This window comes from Bidens hawaiensis, unplaced genomic scaffold, assembly GCF_021521415.1.
Source record: "Bidens hawaiensis isolate Kalapana, Puna unplaced genomic scaffold, B.hawaiensis_p1.1 tig00005770_1, whole genome shotgun sequence".
Lineage (NCBI taxonomy): Eukaryota > Viridiplantae > Streptophyta > Magnoliopsida > Asterales > Asteraceae > Bidens > Bidens hawaiensis.
The window spans coordinates 253,026-280,470 of record NW_027491378.1 but is presented as its reverse complement, the minus strand read 5'-3'; the positions used below and the strand labels follow the sequence as shown (position 1 = coordinate 280,470).

Sequence of the window (27,445 nt, the reverse complement as noted above, 5' to 3'; positions counted from 1 at the left end):
TTTTGTCCAAAACAACTCAACTAAAACCAGTTTCAAAATAAAAGAGAACCAAAAATGTGTTTTCTGACTAGTTTTATTAAAGTTAAGAACGATTTGATATTTGTTTCAATATCTAATAATTAATGTTAATAAAAGTATCTCTACAGTGGTTTTTCTTGGTAAGAAAAATGTTACAACTTGCAACACGGGGATACCATGTTAGCTCATCTACACCCAACTAATATCGTAATATTTTATTTTGATTTATGACCTCATAACAATATAGCTAAGGATTAAGGTTTTTTATCTTGTATTTATAATTTAAGTATTTAACAAACCTAAATTGTTATTCAAACAAGTGTAAACAATCAGTCGCAGATAAAAAAAAAACCAACCACGTTTAAAGTAGAGTGGTAGACCCCTTCGATTCACATATATAGCAAAATTGTTTACATGTAAATTTTAATACAAAATGAATCGTAACTTGGTGGCATCAAGATGTCTCTTCTCATGAGATTAAGAGGTTGACTCGATCAAATGGTGAAATAAAATTATAATGATTATGGAGTTAATGGCCATTTTCGTCCCTGTGGTTTGCTACTTTCGCCACTTCAGTCCAAAATTTTTAATTTTGTCTATTTAGTCCTCATAGTTTTAAATTTTAGCCAATTACGTCCCATCCGTCTAACGGCATCCAGCTATGCCGTTAGTTTAAGGGTATTTTTGTCTTTCTCCTTTTAATTTTGAGTTAATGGTCATTTTAGTCCCTGTGGTTTGATATCTTTGCCAATTCAGTCCAAAGTTTAAAAATTTGTCAGTTTAATGTTCAGTTTAATTCAGTTTTTTTTATTTTTTATGTTTTTTGTTTATAACCCTAAAGAGCATAATTCAAGCCCAAAACCATCGAGCAACCTCAAATACTGGTATGCATTTACTCTGTTGACAACAGTAATCATACCCCCCCTTATATTTAGTTTCTAGACATTTCCTAAAATCTTCTCCATGGTGGAATTCAATGGTAAAGTGGTCAAGGTAATTCCCTGAAATCGAATTATATACAAAAAACTAAAAATTGTTTTGTTGATTAATGTATAATAGTTGATTACGACCCAGATTTTCGTTATGATATGTTAATCTCTAAACCCTAAATATTATGCATTCATCAAATAAACGATTTTTAGTTTTTTCCGTACAATTCGGTTTCACGGAATTGCTTTGACCACTTTACCATTGAATTCCACCATGGGGGAGAGTTTAGGAACCGTCTAGAAACTAAATACGAGAGGAGGGGGTATGATTACTGCTGTCGACAGAGTAAATGCAGACTTGTTTTGGGCTTGGATAATGCTCTCTAGGGTTATAGAAAAAAACTGACTTAAATTGACAAAATTTCAAACTTTGGACTGAATTGGCAAAAGTATCAAACCACAGGGACGAAAATGACCAATAACTCAAAATAAAAAGGAGAAAGACAAAAATACCCTTAAACTAACGACATAGCTGGATGCCGTTAGACGGATAGGATGTAATTGGCTAATATTTAAAACTATGAGGACTAAATTGACAAAAATACAAATTTTGGACTGAAGTGGCGAAAGTAGCAAACCACAGGGACGAAAATGGCCATTAACTCATGATTATGTAAAGTAAATTATGATAATTTTTTTTGAATGGCCGAATATATTAAAACTATAATTGGAATCATAACTATAAAGGATGCAACTAATTAATATCTTTGACTATATTAATTATATTTCTCATCACTTGGGATCATCGCAGGCTATATGGCTCTTTGCTTTGTGATTTTCATTTTCCCTAGTTTCTAATAGTCGTCTCTTTCTGTCTTTAACTCTCCTATGAATATAGGCGATGAATACAATATCATCAACACCATTTCTTCATCCAAAACATCCCATCAACTTAACAAACTTTAATCCTTAGCATGGTCTCTTCCACCTTGTTACATGGATAACAACTACAAACCTCAAATCCAATCCAAATCCAAATCATTCCGTCATTGGTTTACTAAAAAACACAAGTCTAAACCTCCTTCTTCTGTCTATAAACAGTTTTCAGGTTTATATATTAAACCAATAAACCATCTTTCAAATTAATAAATACTTCACTTTTTGTAATTTTGAATTAACCGGAAAACAGTTGATTATTTTTTGCAGGTGAGTCTGGAGATGAATCCAAGGAGGATGTTTCGTTTATGTCAACGGAGATGGATCCATGCATATTAACTGACGAATTGCGGTAATTTAACTTATGGTATTTCCATGATGTTTATAAAGTATTTAATTGCATACTTTTGCATTCGATACTTTTGGGTTCATAGCGTGCCTGAGGCTATGGAGCTACTTAGCCGAGTTATGCATAGTAATGCTATGATTCCAAGATCAATAAATGAGGCTTGGTTTTGCATCCAAAAGGGGCTAGCGATACAGTTTGTTGCTTTGTTTGCATTCTATATCGATGTAAAAGAATATATAACACCTTTATATAAGTTGTTGATTGCATATGTTTATGTTTTAGAATATTTGTGGCCACTTGGAATGTTGCTGGAAGGTCTCCTGTTGGAAGTTTGGCTGTGGATTTAGATGAATGGTTGAATGTGAAAGAGTCTGCCGACATCTACGTTCTCGGGTTTCAAGAAATCGTGCCGTTGAAAGCGAAGACTGTGATTGGAGCAGAAGATATGACTGAAGCAACAAACTGGAACTTGTTGATTGGTCAAATATTGAACAACAAATGTGCATGCAGATGGATGACACCCATATTAGATCCAATGACAAGTGAGCACTATAACTATTTGAACAATGCTTTAGGTGAAACATCAATGACAAGTGTAGAGGATGAAGAGGTTAATGGTTGTGGTAGGTACACATTAATGGCAAGCAAGAAGATGGTGGGAGTGTTCATAAGTGTGTGGATCAATACATCATTGTTCAAGAAGTATAGTATATCAAGTGTGAAAGTAAGTGCTGTGGCTTGTGGGATTATGGGTTATTTGGGGAACAAAGGGTCGGTGTCGGTTAGTATGTCGATTGAAGGAACGAGCTTTTGCTTTGTTGTTGCGCACTTGGCTTCGGGTGAGAAGAAAGGGGATGAAGGGAGAAGGAATCATCAAGTTTCTGAGATCTTTAAACGGACAACGTTTAGCCGACAGTTTCAAGATGAATGCATGCCTCAGCCTCTCACAATCCTTGGACATGAGTAAGTAATGTGTGTAATTTCGATTTGACTATAAATTTGTTGATTCGTTTATGGTTTTTGTTTATTATGGTCAAACCGGTAAAGTGAAAAATGTTTGACTAAACGGGAAACCAGTCAAATAGGTCAAGCGTTGCCGAGAGTGTACTTTTAATACATAAGGCAGCTAACGGATTGTGTTCACGGGTTGGAGGGTCAAACCCGACACGAACCCAAAAATTGTGTCAAAACCCAAACACGACATGTATATCCGTGGGCTAATATGAGCATGCACGATTCGTCTAACCCGAAAAAACTTTATTTATGTATTTTACGTAATCATACTTTAAAATTTTGAATTTACATATTATTTTTAATTTTTTAATGCATTTGTATTTAAACTATTTCAATTTATTTTTAAACTTCAAAATTCTGGGGTAAAATACCCGAATAGTTAAGTTACTACATAAAACAAAATTTTTGAAAAATTAAAAAAGAAAGAGAAAAACATGGGTTAAGAAGTTCAACCCGTGAACCAACCAGCTTGACACGAACACCTGTTTAGACGAAACCAAATCCATGAACTTCGTGTTAGATTCCCGCTATGTCAGATATTCAAAAACCTACATTAAACCTTCAAAACCTTTTCCATTAAAAGCAATTTTATTTCTGAAACAACATATATTTCTTTTAACCAAAGAAAGTTAAATATTCATCATCATCATCATCATCGTACTCAGTATATCCCACCAATAGCAAAGCTATAGTAGGGTCTGAGGAGGGTAAGATGTAGACAGCCTTACCTCTACCCTATAAGGATAGAGAGGCTGCTTCCAGTGAGACCCCCGGCTCGATAGTAGTTTTGCATCAAGCCTTGGACATAAGGCACATAGCACTCAATCATCGGGACACCGGCTGATCGGTGCATGTACCCTTGTCTATAAAACTTTTAAGAACAAAAGCATAAATTGTCTGCACCGACAACACATGGTTAACGTTTAGAGCCAACCCAACTCCACATATAAACACATACTCATTTTGACCTATTATTCATTTCGACACATTTACACAAGAGTAATATAATCATATATCTAAAGATATGACTCTTAAGTTCGTAATAATATGCATTGTTTTGTGAAACAGCCAGATATTTTGGTTTGGGGATCTCAACTACAGATTATACTTGGAAAATGATTTAGCTAGAGAGCTAATAAAAAAACAAGACTGGAGTGCCCTTCAAGAGTTTGATCAACTAAGGCAAGAACTAGGAGATGGTGGAGTGTTTCAAGGGTGGAAAGAAGGTAACATAGAATTTGCACCAACATATAAGTACTCCACTTTCAATAGCAATAGGTACTCGGGTACACTTCCTAGCAGAGCCGGCGAAAAACAAAGAACACCAGCATGGTATGAAAATTTACTATTCAAAACGATCGAGACACCATGCATGTAATAATATTGTTCATGAAACAGGTGTGACAGGATCTTATGGTATGGGAAAGGAGTAAAACAACATTCTTATTTTCGTAGCGAGAGCAAGTTCTCGGATCACAGGCCAGTGTCTGCTCTTTTCTCTACACAGATTGAACTCATCAAGTCTGATGATGCAGAAATGGTTTCCATTAAACAAATAGTAAGTATTGTTTTAACTTTTCTCTAATGTCTTCAAACATAAATAAATTATTGCATTGTTATGTGATTAATGATAAACCTTAGGAACAAGAAAGAGGTAAGGGGGAGGCTTCATCTACATTGCATTCACTGATTTACAAAGAGCAAGAAGCACAACCATCAAACAAAAACAGCCCTAGGAGAAACAAAAGCCTGTGATGAAGAGTTCATTGGATTAGATATAGCTAGAGAAAACATTATTAGGTGCTTAATTTCTTTAATTCTTTTATTGGTTAGCTTTGTTTTGGTTCCAACAATTAAATTGAAAACTATGTTACATCATACAATTTTTATGTGACGGCCAATAGAATGTGTCTTCAGCAAGAACTCGGAAACAAATCATGCCTGCGAATCTGCGATAGACCTCGTCAACTGGAATCCACTAAACTAGAAGAGATCTAAAGCACAAAGGGAATCGTAGTGATAACAAGACACATGCGATGAATGCATCGAGCACATTCTGTCTATCATGGGACTCGACCCTCAACCTGGTAGGGAAGGACAACTTATGAGTTATCAACTGATTCTTTGTAAGAAGACATTTTAGATTATTCAAAAATAACTAGAATCCTTAATAACATATAAATCTCTATAATACACGTGATCAACATTTCAAAATTAAAAAAAAAACTGCACTACCGAATATAGGCATAACTAAACTAAGATTAACATAAAGTTGACCATAATGCTTAATATAAACATTGCCAAAATCAACAACTCACAAAAGAAACCGAATAGTAGGTCACAAAACCAGTGGAATAGTAAAAATATAAACTAGAATATAAAACATTGTTTAACTTAAACGAGCCGAAACGGGTCAAGATCACAAGCCAAATCGAGTTGGCTCATTTTTGAATGAGCCGATTTCGAACTAGTTAGTTCCCTTATACAAAATAATCCTTAAGGTTAGTTGGAAAGGCTAGTAGGAGAGTGGTTGTTTATCCATTCCGTACAAAACCATTTCCTTTTGTTCATGAGTTGTGCTATTTGTAAATAAAGTGTCCTTTGTAAAGAATTAAAGCAATATTAAAATTGGGCTTGGTTCATTTAGCAGCGAGCCAGCGTATACTGAACATTCATATATAGGCTTTGGCCTGTTTACATGAATTTAAATTGGTTCGAATGATACAAAATATTAATATGCTAATTGTTAAATTTGTTTATTAAACTTTAGTATTCAGTAAAACTGTAAAAGTACTCTTTTTATCAAATTATTTAGCCATATACTGAACGAGTCTAATATATTTGTCTCGGCCCATTTAAACACTTGGGTTTGGGAAATGTAAGTATTGGGTTCAAGTATAACAAAATGTAAGACTAAAAGAAATTCACCGTAAAAAAAGACTATTTTTTCTCTTTTTGCTCATGATTTTCAAATTTACTGATTTGACATAAAATAGACAGGAAACCAAATCAATTATATATATATATACACACACACACTAGCTTTTAGCCCGTGTGTCACGCGGGTTACTTTTAGTTTTTTTTTGTATTATTGTTGAAGAGGTAGGTCCCAGCAGAGGCGGTTAGGACCCGCAAGACTTCCTTAAAAGGAGACGTCTGCGCAGTTGAACACGCAAGACTCCTTAAACGGACGTCTGCGCAGTTGAACCCGCAGACTTTACCATAGGGACGTCTGCGCCGCGACCTACCAAACCTGCAGGACCCACCACGCTCAGAGTTGTGACGACCTCACATGCGGTACGCAAGCTGGTCCCGCAGGGAATGCCTCCCTATGGTTTCCAAGTATCCCCTGTTCCCGCAGGTGCGGATACCCGCCATTAGGGACTTGCCACCCGCGCAGCATAGCTACACGCATAAGGCTCAGACTCATAATAATTCAGTAGTCACCTGAAGAAGGAATGAGCAAAGCCGGGAACATTCCCGCATAAAGGCGGGAGGGGGAAAACTCCCGCCTAAATGAGCCAGTCCGTATAATAATGGAGGATCTTTTGTGTGATACCTGACGAGGTATGGACAAAAGATCTGACCAACGATACGACAGCTCACTGACAGCAGCATGGCAGACAACACGCCACAGCACTGTGACCAATAGCCGCCGCCTGCTCACCAACTCCTGCCATACCACGTGCCTAGCCTGTAGTTGGTGGATAGGCAGCGGCTGACAGTGAAAAGGAAAAGTGAACAGCACGCCTGGTCACTGTCAGCCGCTGCATATCCACCAATTACCAGCAGAGCACGTGCGTAGGCCACAGTTGGCAGAGTAGTAGGCCGGCTAAACCTCCTTGGAAACCCACCTTCGGCTATAAAAGACATCAAATGGTAATATCATTTCATCATCTAATATCTTGTATAATTTACCTGATAACTGCTCTAGCATTAATAATATACTTTTATATTCAAAGAGTAATATAGACTGATTCTCACGCCGGAGGGTGGTCACAAGGAGGAACCCCCCCCCCCTTTCTTAGTGACGAGCTCATGGTGTCTGTTTTGCAGGTTATCGGAAGAACCATCTTGCCGGAATTAACCCCTCGTGGGAAACGTCTATCTAACCCTCAGGTTACTCGTAATCTGTCGGGGTTCGACAGGTGTTTCTTCATTGGCGCTATCCGTGCATAAAGCTAGAACTTTATTTTTCTCCAGTTTTTTCAAAATTTCTGGAAAGATGGTTAAGGATACTCCGGTCCCAAAACCGAGTAACCAAGAGACTCCGGTAATTATGACCCCAGCTATAAGGGGGAATACCGAGTACACAAACTTTACGAACACTACCCCAGCTACCCAAGCCGGGGCAAGTGAAGTAAATAATCAGACACTGGGATTCACCGATACCCAGTTAGAAAATCAACAGACGAGGCTCCCCTGCCAAACACTCGATGAGGTTAAAGCGTGGGCCGAAGCACGTCAAAAAGAGTTCCAAGCTGAGTTGGATGAACGTTTACGTTCACTCCAACAAGTGGAAGAATTCGAATACGACGATGATTCGGAGGAATCCGAGGAAGACGCGAACCCTCGTCATAGGGCGAAAGGGAAGCGTAAAGAAACGGATTCCCAACCGAGAAGGCGTTTTGGAGAAGCATTCAGTCCAATAAACGTGGGCAACAGCCCACGGGACTTCTCCAAAACATTCAAGCCAACTGCGGCAAGGGCGGGAACGTCCAAATTCGCAAGGGACATTGCGGAAGCAATCGCCCCAAGAAGTGCCAAACAAATGTCCAACATAGGCACGTACGATGGTATTTCTGACCCTGACGATCACTTGAACAGGTTCATCGCGGGGGCGACCGTCAGTAACTGGACGGAACCCACGTGGTGTTATATGTTCCAAATGACGCTGGTCAGGGCAGCTAGAGCGTGGTTCGACCGTCTGCCGGTCCACCACATCTACGATTGGGCAGACTTCCAACAGAAGTTCAGCCAACACTTTAGTCAGCAAAGAAAGTACACTGAGGAGCAGTGGACAATCCTCAAGTGCGTCCGAGAGGAGGAAGAATCTTTGCCTGACTTCATCACCCGCTTCAACTCGAAGAAGCTAAGCCTGGGCAACGTTAGCGAAGATCTCGTTCGCGCCGCTTTCATCCAGGGCGCAAACGACCCGGAACTCATCCGCACCCTGACGGGCAAAGATGGCATGCCATCCACATGGGATGCCATCATGACCGCAGCTAAACGCTTTGCGGAAACCGAGAGGCAACTGGGTAGAGATCTTCCACAGAGCACGAACCTCTACACCCAGAAGACGAGGGAAAACAACGTCCTTACCGCCCGATTAAACAAAAAGCGGAAGCTGGGCATTTGGCAGTCAAGGGTAAACTTTGACACCCCGTCCGGTTTCCAACATCGGTTGGGCGGAAGAGATAACGTGAAACCGGAGAACTCCAGGTGGACACCACTCACAAAGAGTGTGACTGAGATATTCGCCACGGAGGAGCTCCCGTGGCCGAAGGCTCCATACATCCGACATCGCCACAATGCTGACCGGAGAAAGTATTGTGATTTCACAAAACCAAAGGTCACAGCACTGAAGAATGCTTAGACGTAAAGGACCTGGTCGAAGCATTTGTCAAGGATGGGACACTCGCGCACCTTGTGGCGAAGTGAGCGTCGAGCTGGCTGATGCGTGAACCCCAGCTGGGGAAACGCGAATAAAATCGCAGCTTCAACGGAGACTACATACTGCGTAAACAACGAGATCCCGAACAAGATACATGTCGGCTCGATGGTGCTCCCATCCAAGCCACGCCTAATGGGAGCTCAATTACACAGTTTGTATATAGATCAATTCCAAATTTGTAAAGAAAAGGCCTAGAGCCACTCCTAATGGAAACTATTCTCCTTCAAATTGAAGCTGATGATTTTACATTTATATTTTATGAACTTTGCACATGGAGATGCCGGTATCCGCCGCATCAAGTGAAGAATCGTTGCGCAGGGAAGGCGGCAAAACCCGCACAAACCCAAATGCATCAAACCTTCACGCAGGTCAGTTAAAGGGGAAATGTTCAGCCATCCCACTATGTGAAAGTGCCGGTATATCCGCATGAATCCTGGTAGAGGAAGCTGAACACTAACCTATTAACAACCGCGCGTTGAACGGTCGATTCGAACACTAATGCCGGTACTCATCGCATCAAGAAGAGTCATTGCGTGGGGAAGGCGGCAAAACCCGCACAAACCCAAAAGCATCAAACCTTCACGCAGGTCAGTTAAAGGGGAAAGGTTCAGCCATCCCACTATGTGAAAGTGCCGGTATATCCGCATGAATCCTGGTAGAGGAAGCTGAACACTAACCTATTAACAACCACGCGTAGAACGGTCGATTCGAACACTAATGCCGGTATTCACCGCATCAAGTGAAGAATCGTTGCGTGGGGAAGGCGGCAAAACCCGCATAAACCCAGAAAATGACAAGACCTTCATGCAGGACAGTTAAAGGGGAAGAGTTCAGCCAACCCACTATGTGAAAGTGCCGGTATACCCGCATGAATCCTGGTAGCGGAAGCTGAACACTAACTCATTAACAACCGCGCGTTGAACGGTTAAAAGTCATTATGAAAGGATAAGGAAAAACCTACGCGCAGGTCAGACATAGGTAAAGTTTAGCCATCCTACCAAGTGCAAGTGCCGGTCCTATCCGCACACTCACAAAGGGGGAAGCAAAACTTCAACCTACTGTCAACCACATTCAAGGTTAACTTATTCTAAACACTTGGGAAATCGCTAATTTAAACTAAGTATGCAAGTCATATAAGGTTTATAAAGCAATGAACCCAAAGGAAATAACAGTCTTATCCACAAAAAAGATTTGTATTTCACAAAGATATATTACAAAGAATGGCTGGGTAACTACCCGCCTACAAAACAAAATCTAGTCTATCCTAGCAGCGGGAAGGGATCTTCAGAATCAAGCTTCAGGACCACTTCCACTTGGACCCGCCCCATCAGTAGAGCGTGGCGGTTCAAGGAAAGCCTTGAGGATAGCAAGTCCATCATCAGCAGCAGCGACTTCCTTCACCTTCTCCACCACCGGATGCGGGAAGGCAGCATATTGGTTCACCGCTTGGTCATATGCAACTTCGGTGTCCACATCGAACAAAGGGAAGTTGGAAGGCGGGACGCCTTTCTCAACGAACCCTAGACCAAGCAGGAAGCCGGCCTTTTCCCCATCCTCATGAGAAGCGTTGAGGGCTGCGCTCATGGCATCATCGTAAGTAGTCTCTGAGAAGACCCGATGCACAACCTACAAAGAAAATACAAGTGTCAAACACCTTTTCTATGTACAAAGGAAAGCGTGAAGACGTAAAGCTAAACATACCTGAGACAACGCTTCTCGAAGAAGCCATTCCTTGGCAACCAGAGCTTCTTGAAGGGCGGCTTGAGCTTGGGTGCAGGCGCGTTCGGCTTCGCTTTTGTTAAGGTTGGCAAGTAGCACTTCCTTTGCGGCAGCCTCTTCGACACCCTTAAGCTTCCGCTCGGTATGGTCAAGCACGCCCCTCTGGTCCAAGATCTCCTGGAGCTTCTTGGCATCTTCCATCGCCAAGGCATCATGAGCACGTTGGAGAGCCTCTAATTTGGCCTTGAGCTCCTCGTTCTCCACGCGTAAAGGCTCAGCAACGGCTTCAGCCTTGGTGGCCCTCTCGGTTGCGTTCCTCGCAGTCTCCTTAGCCAGCCGAAGCTGTTCGTTAACAGCTTGGGCAGCCTTGGAGCGGGCCTCGAGTCGCGCTTGAACCTCAATCTCGAGGGCCTTGAAGGCCTTCTCCTTCTCCGCAGCAGCTGCGGCCAATTGTTGGTTCTCCTCCCGAAGAGCCCGCGCTTGAGATACTTCCTTGGCGCGAGCTGCTTTCAACTTGTCGTTTTCACGACAAAGCAGCTCGACGCGCGGCTGCATCCGGGCCTGGAGAACCCGAAGCTCATTGGTTAGTCTACCCTCCTGGTAGCTAGCCATGGCTTCCCCCAACGCACCATGGGGAGCAGCGTGGCGAGCCCATTCCACGCACTCCACAGGGGTACGAAGGGTTGTTCCTCGGCGGATGTTCCATCGCGGAACATACACTTCATTGGAATCCGACACTGCGAAAGAAACAAAGCAGTTAGGAAAAGATGAAGAAAAATATAAAGGCCAAAAGAACCCTACGCACCTGTAGGGTCGATCACAGGCCGATAGCCACCGAACCCATCGCCTGAACCTAAGGGAAATCCATCCAAAAGGTCGGGCAGATGGGAAGGTGAAAAAGATTGGCGAGAAGCCCTGCGCGTACCTGATGGGCCGGCCGTCGTTGCCGGTGGCGGAGGCATAGTAGCGGCCGCCGTGGTCGCCGCCGCGGTCGCCGCCGCAGAATCCGCAGCAATCGTAACCGCCGGCTCGATGAAAGATGCTGTAAAAATCGCACTTACCACCGGCGGTGACGTCATCTCAGCTGGAACAGTCGGCTCAAAGGAGTGAGCAACTGATCCAGCGGAAGCAGGCGCAGCCGCCTCGGTCGTCGCCTCAGGTAGGCTGACCGAGCCTACCGTCATCGGCGGAGGGGTACTCCTCTGCGCTCCACCCTGGAATGCGTCAACATCCACGCCTACACAAGAAGATAAGTGTTTCAATAAATTTATAAAGTGATAAATCTACAAAGATAAGGATGTTTGTACTTACGGGTTTTCTTGAGCCTGAACGTACGGACGGGCGGGGACGAGCCCGATGGAGCCGGTCTCTTGATGCCGGTTACCGTCGTCGTCGTTGGTTCTCCGGAGGTAACAGTCGTAGCCTCCGGAGCAGTGGTCTTCTCACCACCGGGGTTCCCCGCCACCTCTTCACTATCTGACTCGGTGTCAGATAGAAGCACCGGATCAGCTGTGGCCACCTTCTCCTTCCCTTTCCCGCCGGCAGCCCTCTTCTTCCGCACCAACGGAGGACCATCTGCGGATTCCTCAGAAGAAGACAGGATGTCAGGGATTCCAGCAGCGGGTACAGCATTGAGGGGTTGAGGATAGAGTATCGCCTTACCTGGCCGCCGGTGGCTCAGGATCTCGTGGCCCAGCGGATAGACCTCCACAAACCGATCCGCCGTTTGTTCCTGGATGGGCAACTCGTTCTCGTCTAGAGCACGAGTACCCACCCGCACGGGACCGTCAGCTTCCCGCGGGTACAGGAGCGACTCCAAATCATTCCCCTCTGAAAGAAAAGAAACAGTTAGAAGACAAACTCATATCAGCAAGAAAGACAAGACATACCATAAGGAATAGAGTTCAAACCGTATTCGAGAAGGATGGGAAACCGAGACGCCTCCTTCCATACCCGGCTCATCCCCAGCATCACCATCCCGGACTCCGGAAACCGGTAAACCGGAGATTGGACCCGGGATATCTTCGAAAACCATTCCGCCTCCTGGTAGTTGGTGGCATGAAGGCTCGGAATCGCTTGGCCATTTTTAAACTTCATGGCAATGGGGATGGCGCGGGCAGAAATGTAGAAGAACTCCCGCTTCCACGAACGGAGACTGCGCTCGGTTGCGCAAATCTTCAAACCCTTGATCCGGGTTGTCAGGGTGTACCACCCCTGGATGCACCTCCAAGTATAGAAGGTCATCAGGCGGTCCACATAGGGCTCAATGCCCAGAATTCGGCACACCCACTCGAAGTGCCGAATCTTGGCAATCGCCATCGGATGCACCTCGGTCAGGTGCACACCGTGCCTCTCCAGGACACGGTACACAAACTTTGTCAATGGGAACCTAAGGTTCCCATAAACAAAGAATGCAGCATATACCCCGATCTTGCCACTGGGGGCATCGTACACAGTCTGCTGAGGTTCAGGAAACTCAGGCTCAAGAGACTCAAGCATGAATTTCCTGACGACGTACTGGTACAGATCGACAGGTAGAGCACACTGGCACTCGCCAGCAGTACTCTTATCGTCGACTACAGCTTCAGCATCATGGGAAGACATTGCAGAAGAAGAAGAAACGATTTCGGGAGAATGCTCAACTGAATAAGGGAGTATTCACCAGAAATCGCCTTAGAGATGAAGAGAAGAAGTGAATGTGTGAATTACAAAAGACCCTCTCCCCCTTTATATAGTGATCGCAATTAATGCGATGAATTTAATGCGGAGGAGAGAGAAATTGAAGGTGCAATGAAACCGTGACATGTGGCACCAGGCAAGCTGGCAACAGCTGTTGAAAGGACGAGTGCCATTAATTTTGCGGCCACGCGCCCGAAAAATCGCGCCCACGCGCCGTAAAAAGCGTCTGGAATGACCATATAATGTCACGTCGCCATAACTTCCAGCACGTCCTGACACAGTCAGAAGAAACCGTCGCACGACGACTGTTCTTATCCTTTCACCAATTCAAATTTCAAAGATTCAAAAAGATTCGAAAAGTAAGCGGGAAAAACCCCTTACCCCGGCTATCCAGTTGACCGTAAGTCGGCTGCGGGTACAGTGTTAAGGCAAAACCCTTCACATACCTAGCACCCGCAGGGAACAGAAGCCAAGAATACCCAACTATGAAGTCGGGTACGGGTACAGTGTTAAGGCAAAACCCTTCACAAACCTAGCACCCGCAGGGAACGGAAACCGGAAAAACCCAACTATGAAGTCGGGTGCGGGTACAGTGTTAAGGCAAAACCCTTCACAAACCTAGCACCCGCAGGGAACGGAAACCGGAAAAACCCAACTATGAAGTCGGGTGCGGTACAGTGTTAAGGCAAAACCCTTCACAAACCTAGCACCCGCAGGGAACGGAAACCGGAAAAACCCAACTATGAAGTCGGGTGCGGGTACAGTGTTAAGGCAAAACCCTTCACAAACCTAGCACCCGCAGGGAACGGAAACCGGAAAAACCCAATTATGAAGTCGGGTGCGGGTACAGTGTTAAGGCAAAACCCTTCACAAACCTAGCACCCGCAGGGAACGGAAACCGGAAAAACCCAATTATGAAGTCGGGTGCGGGTACAGTGTTAAGGCAAAACCCTTCACAAACCTAGCACCCGCAGGGAACGGAAACCTGAAAAACCCAATTATGAAGCCGGGTGCGGGTACAGTGTTAAGGCAAAACCCTTCACATACCTAGCACCCGCAGGGAACGGAAACCGGAAAAAACCCGACTATAAAGCCGGGTGCGGGTACAGTGTTAAGGCAAAACCCTTCACATACCTAGCACCCACAGGGAAGTGAAGCCGAGAAAATCTTGGCATTCCACCCAACTACAAAACGGGCACAGGTACAGTGTTAAGGCAAAACCCTCCACATACCTAACACCCGTAAAAAGTCATACCTCGGCACCCAATTGTAAGTCGGGCGCGGGTACAGTGTTAAGGCAAAACCCTTCACATACCTAGCGCCCGCAGGGGATTAAACGCCAGGAACACCACGGCAACCATAAGTCAGGTGCGGGTACAGTGTTAAGGCAAAACCCTTCACGCACCTAGCCCTGCAGGGATTTAACGCCAGGGATACCTTGGGAGTAAAGTAACTAATAAGACGAAGTGCGGGTACAGAGTCAAGGCAAAACCCTTCGCATACCGAGCACTCCATGGGAATTGAAACCAAGAAGGATCTTCTGGGCCATGCTTGCAGAAACGGGATTAACATCCCTGCATAGCGGGAACGTCAAGAACTAGATTGTTTGAAACTTCAGGATGGAATTGGTGGTTATAACATGATTGATCACTATGTTCAAAACCACCAAGACCTCATGGAGAATCTACACAAAAGGTTCTAAACGCTCCTGACTTGCGGGGAGGTTACAGACCTATCCGCATCATCCCAGAGATCAAGCAGAACATTGGGAAATTCTGCGTGACATTGGGAAACCCGTGGGTAAGACTTCCCGTCGAAAACCCATAAAACTAAACCCTTTTCAAAAACCCCTTGCTTAAGTCCAAAAGTTCACCTCACTTTATTAAACATTCATGAGAAGAACATTGGACTGGGGGGACTTGAAGAGGTAGGTCCCAGCAGAGGCGGTTAGGACCCGCAAGACTTCCTTAAAAGGAGACGTCTGCGCAGTTGAACACGCAAGACTCCTTAAACGGACGTCTGCGCAGTTGAACCCGCAGACTTTACCATAGGGACGTCTGCGCCGCGACCTACCAAACCTGCAGGACCCACCACGCTCAGAGTTGTGACGACCTCACATGCGGTACGCAAGCTGGTCCCGCAGGAAATGCCTCCCTATGGTTTCCAAGTATCCCCTGTTCCCGCAGGTGCGGATACCCGCCATTAGGGACTGGCCACCCGCGCAGCATGGCTACACGCATAAGGCTCAGACTCATAATAATTCAGTAGTCACCTGAAGAAGGAATGAGCAAAGCCGGGAACATTCCCGCATAAAGGCGGGAGGGGGAAAACTCCCGCCTAAATGAGCCAGTCCGTATAATAATGGAGGATCTTTTGTGTGATACCTGACGAGGTATGGACAAAAGATCTGACCAACGATACGACAGCTCACTGACAGCAGCATGGCAAACAACACGCCACAGCACTGTGACCAATAGCCGCCGCCTGCTCACCAACTCCTGCCATACCACGTGCCTAGCCTGTAGTTGGTGGATAGGCAGCGGCTGACAGTGAAAAGGAAAAGTGAACAGCACGCCTGGTCACTGTCAGCCGCTGCATATCCACCAATTACCAGCAGAGCACGTGCGTAGGCCACAGTTGGCAGAGTAGTAGGCCGGCTAAACCTCCTTGGAAACCCACCTTCGGCTATAAAAGACATCAAGTGGTAATATCATTTCATCATCTAATATATTGTATAATTTACCTGATAACTGCTCTAGCATTAATAATATACTTTTATATTCAAAGAGTAATATAGACTGATTCTCACGCCGGAGGGTGGTCACAAGGAGGAACCCCCCCCCCCCCCTTTCTTAGTGACGAGCTCACGGTGTCTGTTTTGCAGGTTATCGGAAGAACCTTCTTGCCGGAATTAACCCCTCGTGGGAAACGTCTATCTAACCCTCAGGTTACTCGTAATCTGTCGGGGTTCGACAGGTGTTTCTTCAATTGTAAATATATATTTTCTTGTATGATGTGTTTATGTATTAAAACTAAAGGTTACATTAATGTGTAAAGTATTTTATGTTTATAGTTGGAGTTAAATTTTAGTTTGTTTTATTTGCGTTTATAGGGACTTGTCAGAGTTGCTTGGTGATGCGGAACGTATTATTGTTTAGCAGATCACCTTAAGTGGTTTCTCATGGATCTATCAATTAATATCGCCTAACATTATTCAATTAATGGATATGAATTTGTCAAGCCTAAGTACACTTTGACATCTATCTCAGATGAGCAAGTCGAATATTTTTTTTTCTTGTCATATGTGTTTTCATTTCATTTTGTGAGAGTTATTATATATTTTACTTTTATGAAGTTTAGTTTGTGTTTTTCTTGTATATATGTTTGTAAGCGGCTCTCTCGTTGAACCTTGGATAGAAAGGCTTCACGTAGACATGGCATATTAGCTGGTACAAAAAGAGAGAAATAAATAAGTAAATAAATAAATAATAATAATAATAATAATAATAATAATAATAATAAAACAACCAGAATGTAATGTGATCGCAAGCAAAGTTGACTTTCTTGCGTGGGGTGCAAGTGCAGTCAGTTCATCATAAACACAAGTAAACCTAATATATATGACTGAAACCATCACAACACATCTGTGTCGGTTTGCCAACACAAGTAGTTTATTTTGTACAATTTAGTGCAGACACCATCAATTCCAGCCGATTCCGCATCAATTCTACATATTTTAAACAAAAACACCAATATTGCCATTTGTTTTCCAAAAAAAACCTCAAACATATCACTAAATTTCTATTTCCGAAACAAAACTAAGTGTAAGAAAAATACAACATATTTAAAGCATAAGTCAGCTCCCCTACTTCTGTTGTATATCATGTTCAATTAATTTTTATGTGAATTTAAAGACTTCTTTTAGCATGCCGAAAAATGAAAATGATTCTAAGCTAATTTAGAAAGTTACCCAGGTTACTCTTGAGTGACTTCTCCTGCTGAGCAAATTAAAGCTTGTCAAACCAACATGATTATGATATGTTATAACAAAGAACATGAGAATGGAAGATCAGTAACATTCAAAAGGTAAAAAGATACAAATGAGACCATTAATACCAGTGCTTACAACAACTTAACAAAATTTCAATTACCCTAGATGCTGTTATGGATTATGTGTATCAAGACCTAGAATAAATCGATCAGCAAGAAGAAGAAAGTTTGAATGTTTAGAACGGGAATAGCACGTTCTGGAAAGTCAGAAAGCCTAGGTACCACACCAATGCAGACAGAGTGGCAAAAGCTGGAAAGAGATGATCAGATGAATTGAATCAATTGTTTTGGCAGCATCTTAAACTTTAATATCAATCTTTCATAGCATACCTCTATCTATCATTTATGACAAGATCATAGTGGTTTCTTCTTGACTGCCTTAGTTTGATTGTCAGTTTTCTTTGCCGTCTTAGTAACCTTATCAGTCTCAGTTTGATACTTTGATCGGTCTTCTTAGTTTTCTGGTCAGGATGGAAAGATTCATTAGATAATGAACGATTGGTTCTAAGCCATCTATGGCGATTAATCAACAATTCGAAGTGCTTTTCTTGCGTTTTCTTGATAAACCAACGTTTATATAGAGATGTAGGAGGATTTTTTTAGGGAGTAAGAAGCCCCTTTGACATCTCTTCATTTGCAAATAATTCTCGATTTCAATCGAATCAGAATGATCTTACCTGGGCTAACTGTAGCGTCGATGATGGATTTTGGTGGTGGAGCCTGCTGACCATGGGCAGGCATCAGAACGCGGAGAAGCAACTTTTCTTTATTCAGCAAAAAGAGTACCTAAAAAACCTTTAATTATTCGGATTAAAGCTTGTACCAAATGATCGACACCTACAGACAACTCAACCTACAAACTATATTGGCTAATCTAGCACCACTACAAATGGCTTCCAAAATCAAAGTCTATATCAAAAGAGAGGTCTTGAATAACCCAATATAGCCTAGGATTAACCAGAAAAACAAACTAACTTCTTAAAAAAAAGGTAATCCAAACTCTACCGGGTTAAAAATCTCGTGTTTTAATGGGTCAAAAATAACCCGATATGAGTCAAAGTAATGTGCTTTTTTACTTTAGAATTGACAAAATTGACCTGGTAACCTCAAAATGGTTTATTTTTTACCTGGTCAAGTAATTCTGCAAATTTCTGTAACTGCCTCTGGGACCAGTTTGTGATCAAGAAACATTCTTTCCTCACATGTGATCTAACAAAGAAGGATATACTGAAACTCGTCAAAAAATTAGATAAAAGAAAACCGTTCACGACTCAACCCAAAACAGCCTGTTTCGACATGATACCCAACATCCCGTTACCCAATCTTACCCGACCCATTTAACAATCAAGTTCTTTTATAGCTTTCAACCCTGTTGATATTATACTTTAGAAAAATGTTTCTGAGTTGAATGCTCCTCATTATTTATAAATAAAAAAATTAGTTCTGTTTCTTTATCTCAAATATAGACCAGAATCCAATTTCAGGCATTTGATAATATTAACGAAATTAGAATTCATTATTATTTATAAAAATAGCAAAAAGATTACAAAAAGAAAACATCACACATTAAAAAGCCTTACTAACACTGTTTGTGCAATTCACCAAATATATGACCCGTTTAACAACTAAGGTTTTTCGAGCTGCAACGGTTGGACCATTTATTGTGGGCTGTATCAGATCCTCAATCTACTAAAAACTTGCATATTCACAAACGGATATGTGAACCATAATACCTTTAACGTCAACTACCTAATACAAAAAGAAGTACTCTTAAACCGTGAAACATACCAGCAAAGCAATCTGCACAGTAGTTGTAAACTGCAATGACCAACATGCCTGTCAATCTCCTAAAATTAAGATTCAAAAACATAGAGAATGAATTGTTAGATTATTACATGTTGGTTTAAGAACCTTCACAAACCATGCTGCATAATTATAAGACAAAACATCAAAACTAGTCCTTTAGGTTTGCACTTTTTTTCATTGGATGTCCTTTGGCGAAAGAAATAGCAGAAAACATCCTTTATGCTTAAAAACTCTATCACATTACGTCCTTTCGAACTAACTCAGTTAAATTTTTTCGTTAAATCTGGCCATGTGCATCGCACATGAGGGTAAACTAGTCCTTTTACATTATTTATTAAAAAAATATAAAAACCCATTCACACCCAACTCTCTTTCTTTCTCACATAAATCAATTCTCTCTCTCTCTCTCTCTCTCTCTCTCTCTCCTCAAGGCTCCCCACCGCCGCCTGCCACAACCACCATCACCTCACCGCCGCCTGCCACAACCACCCCCGCGCAACGCCTGTGACTGTGGGGTCCCAAACAGATTTTGCCGAAGGCGGTGATGAGCTAGGGTTCAGGCGAAGGCGGTGGGGTCCCAAACAGATTTAGCCTTCTCTCTCTTTTTATTTGATGGTTGTTCTCCAAATCTGGGTAAGTAAATCACGGATTTGTTACTGGAGATGGTGGTGATGGTTGGTGCTCATTTGTTGGTGGTGGGTGGTGGTTTTTGGAGATCGTGGTGGTGGAGAGAGATGACAGGGGGATGTAGTGGTGGAGATACAGATTTGAAAGACGATGAAGGTGGTCAGGTTGGGGTTTAAAGGTAACGACAGTGGTGTTTATGTTGGGTATTGGTGGTTATCGGCGTCCAAATCAGGTGATGGCGGCAGCGGTTTTTTTTGGCGGAATCCATAGTGTGTACAAAGAGGAGAGACAGAGAGAGAGAGTGTTTCAAGAGAGGGGACGGCAGCGCTTTTTTACCGGAAAAAAGGAGGAGTTCGTTGGTTGGACGGTGTTGGTGGTGGTAGTCTGCAGTAGGTGGTGGTAGAAAGATGGATTGAGGAAGAGAGAGAGAGAGAGAGAGAGAGAGAGAGTTAACTGGGTAAATAAATATCTTTATGTTTTATTTTTAATAATTATTTAATATATATAAATTTACGAAACTACCCTCATGTGCGATGCACATGACCAGATTTAACGAAAAAAATTAACTGAGTTAGTGCGAAAGGACGTAACGTGATAGAGTTTTTAAGCATAAACGATGTTTTCTGCTATTTCTTTCGCCAAAGAACATCAAATGAAAAAACGTGCAAACATAAAGGACTAGTTTTGATGTTTTGTCTAATTATAAACTAATGCATTGATCATTCTGTAATGTTAAAGAAAACCAATGCATTGACCATTCTTTAATGTTTGAGACGGTTCTGTTTCGTTATATTGTACATTGAAATTGGACAAAAATGCCTTGTCGTTCATCAATGACTTTGTTATCTTTCAGATTTTACGAATGAATCCCTTTTTTTAGTCCTTTTCAACTTCCCACTTCCAAGTTACAAATAAACATTTTAAAATATGACCCATTTGACAAACCATTAAGTTTTAGAGAAATTTGAAAGAACGGATAAAAAGGGTTTACACTTTACAGCTCAACACGACCTGACCTATTCCAATTTGGACTAATATATAACCCATTTTGGTCGAACCCGTTTTGACTTGTTATCGACCCACAAATTACTCCACCTCTGCTAAAATGTGTTTCATTTTTTTAATGTTACTATCACTATGAGACCAAAAATTAGAAGTCGGTGACCCGCTAAACAGGTAAATTCAGTGTTAATCCAATCGGTCCGGGTTGAAGCAAACTACATACACTTTCTATAATTCAAAATTTGAACTTCAGACATTACGAACGCGTTACAGAAGCTCCAAAAAGCTATGCTTTTATTTAAGCCTAGAAAAATGGGCGGGTTGGTTGGCTGCCGGGTCAAAACGTGTTCAAGTGAACATGTGTTGGGTCAAAACAGGTTGCAATAAAAAAAGTATCACTATGGTTCGGGTCAGAATGGGTTCAAGTGAAAATGTCCTCTGGTCAAAACAAATCGCTTAGATAAGTATTACTATGAGTGGGGTCAGAATGGACACTGGTCTGAAAGGGTTCGAGCCAAACAGGTTGAAGTGAAAATGTGCTTAGATCAAAACGGTCCGCTTAAATTTTTTTTTATCATAATAGAAATTGAAACTTACCCACTCGATGAGGCATTGCTGGCCCTTGGGTCGCTTAAGATCAACTGCTTTTCTTCCCGACACAAGTTCCACCAAAACAACCCCGAAGGAATATACGTCAGCTTTTTCAGTGATCTGGCCACTTTCTGCATATTCTGAAGCTAAATATCTAAACCAGTTTAAAGATATAGATTATTTTATTTACAATATAATGGATACGGTGCGAAGGGTTATAATAGTAAATGCGTTAAAGAATTACCCAAACGTTCCAATTACTCGGGTTGATTCCCCTGTATCTCCATCGGGCTGCCATCTTGCTAGCCCGAAGTCCCCAACCTTGCAAAAATAAAGAAAATACAAATAATAATAATAATAATAATAATAATAATAATAATAATAATAATAATAATAATAATAATGCTTTTTTAAGTAAAGAAACATGAAAATAAATGATATGCTAAATATGATTACAAAAAATTCATCAATGCAGTGGTAATATATACTTGTGATTTTTGGCCCCACATTAGAAGAATTTACAATAATCAGCAAGTTATATGATCGTTAAACAAAATTAAAATGGTTTCAACCCTATACAATGTAGATCTGGTGGTGCAATAAATTAAGAAACCTTCATTTCATTGTTGTAGATACATTCAAAGAATTTTCCTCCATAATTTCAAATTCCCATTCTACCCTTCAACCATCAAACTGCCATTCCGCCATCAAACTGCCAATGCCATCAAACCATTAATAACCAAATTAAATCATCAAGATGCATTAAAAAATCAAATCCCCACAATCGAGATCGGTGACAGTTATGGAAGTTGGGCACCTGGATTAGGAAGATCTGGAACCTTAAAAAACACCACTCTTTACAGTCCTCGTTATGACCCAGTTTATGATAACAGTTGGATTTTTTTTATTGCAAAAAAAAAAACAATAAAATTGATGAAGAATTTGAAGAAGCGTACCTACCGATGGGAGAGAGAGAAAGAGACTCTGATGCGATGAGGATACTTCGATTTAGAGATGATTCAGAGGTGATAGATTTAGAATGAGGGCGGTGGTGAAGGAATGGAAGAGTTAGGGTTTCAGAGGATATAGTTTGACCCGATCTAAACCCATTTCAAGACCCAAGACCCGCGAATTTTAAAGCTTAGATGGGTTAAAAACGGGCTAAATCAGAGAGACGCCACAATTCAGAAATCAAGAAATCTTGTGACTTCCGTAAAAGGGGGGAGCGGCCACATCGTGACACATAGGATTTTTGGGTTTTCGTTTATATATATATATACATACAGGGAATGGATCTTGCGAGAAGTGATACTATAGCGAGAAGTGCGAGAAATAAATCTCAACCATTAATTAGACAAATCAATGGTTTAATTTACACCATGGCAATTTAGTAAATATCAAAACTTGTTACCATATGTTAATTGCTTAAGGACAAAAAGTAATTAGTGTGTAGTTAATAAAAAGAAACGGTAATTAAACATTGAATGTGCTTTATTTTTTTGCAAGTACATAATATAAATTTTTTATTTTTAGATACAGCTTGGCTTTAATAAATTTTATACTAAAATGACGACAACATAATATTTAATAAAGTTGTTTATTTGGATATTTACACTGGAATTTAACCTTTTTTCATTTCACACATTCGCTATTTAGCTTTATGTTTTTGCAAGTACATAATATAAAATTTTTATTTTTAGATAAAACTTGGCTTTAATAAATTTTATACTAAAATGACGACGACATAATATTTAATAAAGTTGTTTATTTGGATATTTACACCGGAATTTAACCTTTTTTCATTTCACACATTCGCTATTTATTTGGATATATTACGCAAAAATTTAAAATGAAGACAATATAACAATTAAAGCTGTTTATTTGGATATTAAAATGTACATACATACATACCTACGTACATACATTGATACATACCTGCATACCTGCCGAATGACCCACGTACATACTCGAACGCATATGTACTTCCATACGGTCAATAATAATAATCATAATAGTCATCCCAAGAGTTTTAAAATAAAAGGGATAAAACAGTAGGCCATCATCAACAATAAGTAATCATCCTTATATATATATATATAAACATCCTTATAATTATATACCTACATATATATCATCCAAGTAATAACATCAGGGTCGAGCAAACGTACAACCCAAACACGTAACATCAGGGTCGAGCAAGCGTACAACCCAAACACGTAACATCAACGCATGCAAACACAAAGTAGGCATATGCAACATCAGTAGTCGAAAAGACTACAACATCGCCAAATATAGGCCAAGCAATAATGTGTGTGTGTGTATATATATATATATATATAACATCCCAAGGCCTACCATATACTAGCAAGCCTATATAAAATCGTTTAAAACATTTCATCAAGTAAGAAAACACTTAGGTGTGCATGCTAGCCCAAAATTTAAAAATAGTTAAAAGGAGGCACCATGAACTCACCTGAAATCAATCGAACACCTGCAACGAGCTAGGAAATCCCTAAGTGCACAATCACAACCAAGGGCCTATAAATTATACACAACGCGTTATTAAACTAGACCGTAAGAACACTCTTGCCTAATGGGCCGTTCAAACCCAACAATTTGGCCCAAGGCCCAACAACTTGGCCCAAGGCCCAACACGTTGGCCAAAGGCCCAACACTTGGCCCAAGGCCCAACTCATACCCAATTACTTTACCTCAGCCCCTAAAACCTTTCAGCTAACAAAATACACCGGTTAAGCCTAAAACGAACTTATCGATTAATAACGAGTAAAACGTGTAGATTTTAGCATGCGAAGATGCATTTAATTACCTAGGATAACTTTTGAAATAAATTATTAAATTTTTACCAGACTTTAATAAATGTCTTAGGTTTATAAAAATATTTTTATTATATTTTTCTATTGGACACAAAAATTATAAAAATTCCTTCAACACAGCAAGGTACGTGCAGCTATTTCAGTGCGCAACAAAATGGTTTTATTTTTATAAAATTCATTACCAAACCAAATTAAACGATTCCAATTGGGTTTGGTTCCTAACTCAAAATACTAATTTCCAGAAGTGGAACCAACCAATTTGGACCTGTTGAAAAAAGGTTATGACGTCGGGAAGACAGGCCAGAATCCGTATCCGAAACAATAGATACCGGCACCCCGTGCCTAGAGACGATCTCACGAATAAACACATCGGCCAACTGCTCGGAATTAAAAGTCTCTCGGATCGGCAAGAAATGAGCGCTCTTGGTCAATATATCAACAATTACCCAAATAGGGTCATAATTACCCTTAGGAGTACGAGGCAATTTAGTCACAAAATCCATAGTAAGATGCTCCCACTTCCACTCAGGTATTTCTAAAGGTTGAAGCTTCCCGAACGGCTTTTGATGCTCGGCCTTAACTTGTAGACACGTCAAACACTTACTCACATACTGAGCCACCTCAAACTTCATCGCAGGCCACCAATAATTCTTCTTCAGGTCTTGGTACATCTTGGTCGCGCCCGGGTGAATAGAATAGCGCGACTTGTGTGCCTCATCCAAAATTTTATCTCTGAATCCCCCATACTTCGGTACCCATAAACGACCATCCTTATACTTCACCCCGTCACCGACGTCTTCCAACAATTTCTCCTGACCCCAAACACTCTCTGACACAATCCATTCCACCTGCAAAGCCTCATTCTGAACGTTGGCTATTTGTTTCAAAATATCGGGTTTAAGAATAAGCTGATAGGATTTCACACGAAGAGGTTTTGGTCTCTCCTTCCGGCTTAACGCGTCGGCTACCACGTTAGCCTTACCCGGATGGTACATAATCTCCAGATTGTAGTCCTTAATCAACTCCAACCATCGACGCTGTCGCATATTCAGTTCATTTTGCTCGAAGAAATATTTTAAGCTCTTATGATCGGTATAGATAACGCAAGGAACACCGTACAAATAATGTCTCCACAACTTGAGCGCAAACACCACCGCCGCCAGCTCCAAATCGTGGGTAGGATAATTCGCCTCATGAGGCTTCAACTGCCGTGAGGCATAAGCGATGACTCGACCTCGCTGCATCAAAACACACCCAAGCCCCTGATAAGAGGCATCAGAATAAACCACCAGATCATCGGTGCCATCAGGTAGAGCTAAAATAAGGGCATGCGTTAACCTGTTCTTCAACTCGAGAAAAGCCTCCTCCTGCTCAGTACCCCAAACGAACTTAACACTCTTCTTAATCAACTTGGTCAGCGAAGAAGCAATTTTTGAAAAGTCGGGAATAAAGCGGCGGTAATACCCCGCCAAGCCCATAAAGCTACGGATTTCAGATGGAGACCTAGGAGACTCCCAATCATTCACGGCTTCCACCTTTGCAGGATCAACCAAAATACCACTCGGGTTAATAACATGACCCAAGAACTGAACCTCACGCAACCAGAAGGAACACTTAGAAAATTTTGCATACAACTTGTTCTTTCGCAGAGCTTCCAAAACTTCCGAGAGATGACCGGCGTGATCGGATTCGCTTTTGGAATACACAAGGATGTCGTCGATGAACACAATAACCGAACGATCGAGCATCGGCCTACACACCCGGTTCATAAGATCCATGAATGCAGCTGGTGCGTTGGTCAAACCGAAAGCCATCACAAGAAATTCATAATGCCCATAACGAGTGCGGAAGGCAGTCTTAGAAATATCTTCCACCCGAATCTTCAACTGATGATACCCGGACCTAAGGTCGATCTTCGAGAACCAACTAGCTCCTTGGAGCTGATCAAATAAGTCGTCGATCCTTGGGAGAGGGTACCGATTTTTAACAGTGAGCTTGTTCAATTCACGATAGTCAATGCACATCCGCATGCTACCGTCCTTCTTTTAACGAACAGGACCGGGGCACCCCAAGGTGAGATGCTTGGTCGAATAAAGCCCTTATCGAGCAAGTCTTCCAACTGAGCCATAAGTTCCTTCATTTCATTAGGCGCTAGGCGGTAGGGAGCTCGAGCAACGGGTTTGGCGCCCGATACAAGGTCTATCTGGAACTCGACCTCGCGATCCGGCGGCACATCTGACAAATCATCTGGAAATACATCCGGGAAATCCCGAACAATAGGAACATCACCGACGGTAGCCACCTCGGTATTCACATTCATAGCATACGCCAGATACGCCCCGCACCCCTGTTGCATCAACTTTCCCGCCTTAAGCATGGATATAATATGTGGCGTCGCAACATTCCGATCACCGAAGACCGTAATTTGAGTCCCATCCGGGGCCCTTAGACGAACGAGTTTCTGACCACAAATGATCTGAGCATCAACATTCGCGAGCCAGTCCATCCTGAGCACCACATCGAAACAACCAAGCGACATCAAATACAATCGCACCGGAAATCTATACCCAGACAACTCGATGGAACAACCCTGAATAGCCCTAGACACGGACACGAATTTTCTTATGGCGACCTCAACCTCAACACATCGACTACGCGCTCAGATGATTTATTCAACGAGGAACAGAAAGCGGTAGACACAAAACTTCCACTAGCGCCCGAATCAAATAAGACTGACGCCGATAATTCATCAAGTAGAAAGGTATCTGGGATAACATCACGCTCCTACTTAGCTAAACAATTGCACATACATTCTTGAAGGAGCAAGGAATTTAAGCGGTCAAGTACCAAGGAACCCAGAGTGACAGTATGCTACGCCTTAGCTAAACAATTACGCGCAAAGCGTTCGAGAGGATGGGAAACGAACAGGAGAATTTAGGGAATAAGATAAACTTTAACGCTAACGACTCGAGAATTAGCCAAATCCTATCCCTACAAAGATGGAACCCTAACATAGTCAGACACAAGTGGTATTTAAAACATGGAAGGTAAGGGTAAACTGTTAATAACGTTGATCAAGTGTTATTAGTCATTTACTTCACCGGCCCGTTCTAAGCACCCCCTGCCCCTAACCACATTAGCATTTTATCTAACACTTTGCAATTAATCACATACTGGAAACTTTCAAATTCAAAGGAATGACTAAATAATTTAAAGT

The 27,445-nt window shown here is 41.8% G+C and overlaps 2 protein-coding genes across 2 annotated transcripts in view; one reads left to right on the top strand and one right to left on the bottom strand.

Moving 5' to 3' along the window:
• The window catches only part of LOC143630566 (ubiquitin-conjugating enzyme E2 2-like), a 206,936-nt gene that overhangs the window by 140,508 nt on the left and 38,983 nt on the right, over window positions 1–27,445 (bottom strand). The gene's annotated exons all lie outside the window — the stretch shown is intronic.
• LOC143630558 (type I inositol polyphosphate 5-phosphatase 8-like) lies at window positions 1,944–5,001 on the top strand. Its single transcript, XM_077099544.1, has 6 exons — window positions 1,944–2,055; window positions 2,154–2,235; window positions 2,515–3,195; window positions 4,315–4,578; window positions 4,645–4,804; window positions 4,888–5,001. Exons 1-6 carry the CDS (start codon window positions 1,944–1,946, stop codon window positions 4,999–5,001), a joined length of 1,413 nt encoding a protein of 470 aa, XP_076955659.1.